The 6,405-nt window shown below is 27.5% G+C and overlaps 1 protein-coding gene across 1 annotated transcript; it reads left to right on the top strand.

Annotated features, from left to right (window-relative positions):
• The first annotated feature begins 1,200 nt into the window (after nt 1-1,200).
• LOC122510786 lies at nt 1,201-2,421 on the top strand. Its single transcript, XM_043625679.1, has 3 exons — nt 1,201-1,513; nt 1,574-1,805; nt 1,890-2,421. Exons 1-3 carry the CDS (start codon nt 1,201-1,203, stop codon nt 2,419-2,421), a joined length of 1,077 nt encoding a protein of 358 aa, XP_043481614.1.
• The last annotated feature ends 3,984 nt before the right edge of the window (nt 2,422-6,405 follow it).

Below are 6,405 nucleotides of genomic sequence, written 5' to 3'. Positions count from 1 at the left end.
ATATATTTTGACAGTTTTGGAAACCTTCGACCACCTACGGATCTTGTAAAATATCTCAGTGTTGATAATATCAAATATAATCATAAAAGATATCAAAATTATGACACTTTTGTTTGTGGTCATTTATGTTTAAAATTTCTCTGTAATCAACTTGAGTTAAAAAATGTATTTTCCCTGTTTAAATAAAGACTAGTAAAAATTTTATATCTCAGTTTACATTGAACCCTCAAAATGAACGATTCATTAACCTTAACATTGTCTGGAAATTCTTCAATTTTGGAAGCACACTATTTTCCACCAATTGAATTGACTCCAAATAAAAATTATGTTCTTGGACTTGTTGAATTTCTAACCTTTAATTCGATTCCAAATGTAGATATTGGAAATAATAAATTTTACGTCGGTGACGAAGAAATCACTATACCGACAGGTAGCTACGAAATTGATGATATTCAACGCTATCTACAGCATGTTTTAAAACCAAAAGGAATTAATCTTCACATTAAACCAAATAACAACACATTAAGGAGTGAAATTTTGTGCAATAGTGACATTAATTTTAAAAAACCAAATTCTATTGCACAATTATTAGGCTTTAGGCAACAAATACTGAAAGCTGACATATTCCATCAATCTGATTTACTAGTGTCTATTATAAAGCTGAATTCATTAAGAATTGAATGTAATATTACAACAGGTGCATATATTAATCATAAAAAGGTGCACACAATTCACGAATTTTTTCCCACTGTACCACCAGGATATAAGATAATTGAAGTACCCTCTCAAGTCATTTACTTACCAGTTGCTGTCAAGACAATAGATCATATTCAATTGCAAATCATTGACCAAGATGGGCATATTGTGAATTTTCGTGGTGAAACTATTACTATAAGATTACACATTAAGAGGTTGTAAAATAGAAGAATAAAATTATGGGTATTGTATTTAATCAAAAAGTTGGCTTTGGTTATTATATTAATAATAATAACTCTGTAGGATGTCAAAAAAGATTCAGTTACAAATCTTCAGTCAAGGTGTTAACACCGCAGAACATTCAACTATTGAAGAGTCTAGGATTAAAAGTGATAGAGCAGAAAAAGCAAAAAAGAAGGTGAAAATAAAAAGATTTAAATTTGTATGCATTTGCTTTGTTGGTTTCATCTATAGACATCTAATATTCTGTAAAAAATAAAAAAAATGGAGGACGACTTGCTAAGTATTGCAAAACCAATTGTTTATGATGAATCCATTGCTCATTATGAAGTCCATGCTCATTTACCATATGCTTCATCAACATTCAATAATAGTGATGAAATTCGAATTGCTGTTCAAAATCAAGACCACTGTCTTTTACCAGGAAAAAACTCACTTCATATACAAGGAAAATTAACAAAAGAAAATGGGACACCAGTCACCAATACTAGGCTTATCATGAACGCCATCTGTCATTTATTTGAGGAAGCTCGTTATGAGCTAAATGCTGTGGAAATTGATAAAAACAAAAATGTCGGTCTTACGAGTCTCATGAAAAATTACATTTCAATTTATGGTACTCAAAGTAAATTTTTAGAAAATGCAGGTTGGTTTCCCACATGTGATGCAAATACTCCATTAGCTGATAATAATGGTAATTTTGATATTTCAATTCCACTAAGCGTTATTTTTGGTTTTGCTGAGGATTATCAAAAAATTATTGTAAACGCGAGACATGAATTCATTTTAACAAGATCGAGAAATGATGTTAATGCAATTTTGCAAACTGCTGAGGAACTTGTGAAAATTTCCATTGATAAAATTGAATGGTTGTTACCTAATGTACGCTTATCTGATTCACGAAAATTCAAATTGCTAAAATACATTGAAAAAGATCCACTAATTCCAATTAGTTTTCGAACCTGGGAATTATATGAATATCCTCTGCTACCAACAACCGCGAATCATGTGTGGACTGTTAAAACATCAACGCAATTAGAAAAACCTCGTTTTGTAATTCTAGGCTTTCAAACAAACCGAAAAAATGTAACAACGCGAAATGCTAGTCACTTTGATCATTGTAGAATTACAAATGTTAAATTATTTTTAAACAGTCAGTGCTATCCATATGGTAATCTTAACCTTGATTTAGATAAAAAACATTATGCTGTACTGTATGAAATGTATACAAACTTTCAAGCTAGTTACTATGATAAAGAATGTCAACCATATTTAACGAAAGGTGAATTTCTCGATTTTGCACCATTAATAGTAATTGACTGTTCAAAGCAAAATGAATCTCTAAAATACGGCCCTGTTGACATTCGACTTGAATTTGAAGCGAAAGAAAATTTTCCTAATCAAACATCTGCATATTGTCTCATTTTGCATGACAGAGTAGTAGAGTACAGACCAATCAGTGGTGGAGTAAAAAAAATCATTTAAAAATTACTAAAAAAAGGTAAAAAAAATTACTAAAGACAATATTACTAAAAAAAATGAAGAATATAAATAATCCTACTTTTGTCTTATTAATTCAGTAACAGTCAAGATGGATTATGTAGTAGACCTTCAAGGTTTTAAATCACCTACAAATCAATTTATTTTAAAAGAATTGGCTATAACACCGCTTGAAGAGAACATAACCAAACCCTTTAATTTTCTCTTTCAATCACCATATAAATGGATATATATGAAACCACAATACCAAAATATTAACCGTTGGTTGGAAAAAAATTTTCATTGTCTATATTGGAATGATGGTGATATTCCTTTCGATTTATTACCAACTATTTTAAATAAAACATTAAAAAATGCACGTACAATTTATGTAAAAGGCCTAGAGAAGAAGAAATGGTTACAAGATTTATGCACTACGAAATGTAAAATAAACATTGTTGATATGGCGGACTTGAGCTGTCCATCTCTTCGACAATTAGTTTTTTTATCAGACAATATGATACCATGTAAACATCATCATTATCATAATCGATGCATTGACCTGAGAAACGTAAATTGTTCTGTACGTAATGTGATTATGTTAAATGATTGGTTATTTAAAAATTTATTAAACAAGAAAAAAAATGAGTCCGATTATTGGATCTCTATGAGTTACAAAAAAATCACAGCAATTTAATTCTATCCGTCGCTTGTAGTTATTTTATTGTAGTGTGTGTGTGTGTGTAAATTTTTGTAATATAAAACTGCTTTATAATTATTCTGATTAACATTTTATTAGATGGCAAGATTTTTTTTAAGACAAAATGTATTTTTTTTAATTAAGAGAAAGAAAGAAGAAAATTTACTTTCCTTGTGTACTTAAATATATACATAACATAATTACTATTAATTTAAATAATGTTCTAATTTTTTAAAATAAATACTTGAAAAAATGTAAAATTTATATGTATTTTTTATTCTATTACCTTAACCAAAAAAAAATGAAAAAAATTTGAAAAGAAATGGTGAAAATATAAAGGTTTTAAAAGCTCAATGCAGTTTGTAGGTGCTCAGAAGTGGTGATGAGCGGGCAGGGTGACCGCAGGTGGTGAGGAAGCGGGGGACGAACGTAAGAGGCAAAGCATTGCCTTGAGAGGAGAGCGGAGTGACGGGGTGGCCAAAGAAGCTGAGGAAGCGAAGGACGGACGAAGAGAGTCAAGCGCTGCCTGTAACAGTGAAGAGGATATACGAAGACGGCCTAGCATAGAAAGAACGTGCATCACAGTACACTGTGAGGGGAGAATTTTTATGTGACATTTTTACGATCACATTTGAATTAGACCATTTTACTGCTGACTTAACGACTAGACGATTAGAGTAAACCACAAACATATTTAAAAAAAAATAATTATTTTTCAACTTGTTTAATTGTTATATAAAAAATTATTTAATTAAAAATTTTTCTTTTATTTATACATTAATTATTATGTTTTTTTAAATTTCATCAATTTTTTTTATTATTCTTGCATGCTTTATGTAAAAAATATTAAAAATTATTTACTATTATTTTTTTAATATAATTCTTTTTCAAAGATATTAATTTATTAGCTGAAATTTTTTTCTTATTAACATTTTTTTACAAACTTAATTTAATTTAAAAAGAAAAATTTATATCCACTTACCTTGAATTAAATGCGAATTAGTAGTCATGTTAAATAATGTTTTTTTTTAATTTAAGTAGATTTGTTATTATTATTATTTATATATAATTTGTAGTATAAATTTTTTTTAATATAAATAGATTTTTCTTTTAATTTTTTCTAATTTAAAAAGGATTAAGATCACGCATAATATTAAATTGGGTAAATGGAAAACAAAAATTTTGAAACATTAAGAAAAAGATGATTTAAAACAAATTATCAGATTTATCTGTTAAAATTATAAATAACAAAAGTTATTTAGAAATTTTACATATAAATTCTAATTATTTGTTGAATTATTATCATCATCTTTTTCTGATAAAATTTTTTGTTACAATTTGTTCTTTATTTGTGCACAATTTTACAATTTTTGCAAAATTTTACAATTTTTGACATTTTTTAATTTGTAAAAAGAAATTTTTTTTAAGATCAAACATTTAATGAAATTTTTTTTAAAAGAAAGACATAATGTCAACTAATAAGAATTAATTTTTTCAAAACTGTAAACGCCGCCGACAAAGACTAATTTTGCAGTTATGTCTGCAAGTACAGTTACAACATTTACTGTTGATCCTTCTGCTGAAAGCATTTCAGTGGCATGGTACACCTCAATAGCGTTAAGACACAGCGTCATCAGCGAATCATAGGTAAGTTCTAGGACCCACTCTATGGGTACAGATATCTCGTGGTTAATCATGACGTACTCCATGCTGTAAATATTAAAAAAAACAGATCTAAGACAAAAATTATACTTTTTCTTTAATTTGTATAATTATTTTTTAAAAGATTAGTGTAAAAATGAATTGAAAAAATATTTTAATTTAAAACTTACTCTGTATCTTGGAGAGGACTGTAATTAATTGGTTCGTCTCCAGCCATCTTCTTCTTCTTCTTTTTCTAGTTGTACCTAAGCATAAAAAATTTATTGAAAAATTATTTTAATTAAATTAAATTAAATTAAAATTTTAAATTAAATTAAATTAAATTAAATTTTTAATTTAATTATTTTATTTAATTTATTGACGCAAGAATAATCATAAAGGAAAAGTAATTTAAAATTGAATAGTATATTTTAAATTACTTTTCCTTTATGATTATTCTTGCGTCACACACAGTTATAGAGAAAACACTATTTTGACAATTAAGTACTTAAATTATAGCAAAAAATTCATATCTCACTATTTTGATAAATTTGTTTGAGATTGATATTAGCTGATCTCACCTTTGTATTTTTGTACAAGAGATAAATATTCTTCATTTATGTACAAAAATACAAAGGTGATATCAGCAAAACATCAATCTATCTAAAAAGTAATAAAACATCTTTAATTTTTTTGTAATACTTTAAGTATTTAGTTGTAAAGCAAATAGATTTTTCTATAACACAGAATCAAGTATAATCAAAATTTTTTTTTTTTAGAAAAAGTAATTAAATTGGATTGTATTTTAATAAATTTTTATTCTTACTGGAATAAGTTTTGTATCTTCTTCTTCTTCTTCTTCTTCTTCTTCTTCTTCTTCGCTTTTCACCACCACCACAGACACCAACACTGATAAATTCCTAAGCATAAGATTTGTTAAAAAAATACAATTGAACTTTATTTATTGTTTCTAAAATAATTAATATTATGTCACAGTTATATGTAAACAATTAAAACTAAATTTATTCATTGAGTATTTAAAATTGGTCGAAAGCAACATCGACTCTGCGCATTCAAATATGCACCTTTCTTGGTGAGCTCTATTTAAAAGCGCAGAGTCGATGCTGCTGACAAACAATTTAGAAAAGAAATTATTTTTAATTGTTTCCTTATTAATGAGGCACAGTATTAATTATTGTTGAATATCAATAAATTAATTTAACCGAATTCTTAACTAATCTTATGCTTACACTTTACTTTTGAGACTTTTTTTTCTTCTTCTTCCTACAAGATCTTCCTTCAAACTGGAGTACCAAAATGAGAGAAGTAGGGCTCATTTGACTAAGTGGGGATTATACCCCCAAAAAAGCTTTTGTATTGTTTCAACCTTTGATGAATGAAAACCAAGTCGAGAAAATTCTACGTAGAATTTCACAGAAATATATTGAAGAAGTAGGGATTGTAATTAACGCTTTAAAGTTATGGGAATTGTGTGATGTCAAAAATATAAATCACAGTTCTAATTTATATTTTACGAGCATGTTTAGTTTTATTTCTTTTCATAGCCCCACGGATATGTATCGGTATTTGAGGGTGCTAACACACGCTTATCGTCTTTCCAGCTTAGAACAATCTTTCTTTGTTTTATA

Source organism: Leptopilina heterotoma, unplaced genomic scaffold, assembly GCF_015476425.1.
Source record: "Leptopilina heterotoma isolate Lh14 unplaced genomic scaffold, ASM1547642v1 Lhet_733, whole genome shotgun sequence".
NCBI lineage: Eukaryota > Metazoa > Arthropoda > Insecta > Hymenoptera > Figitidae > Leptopilina > Leptopilina heterotoma.
The sequence above is the reverse complement of the archived record's forward strand: the minus strand, read 5'-3'. Positions and strand labels throughout refer to the sequence as shown.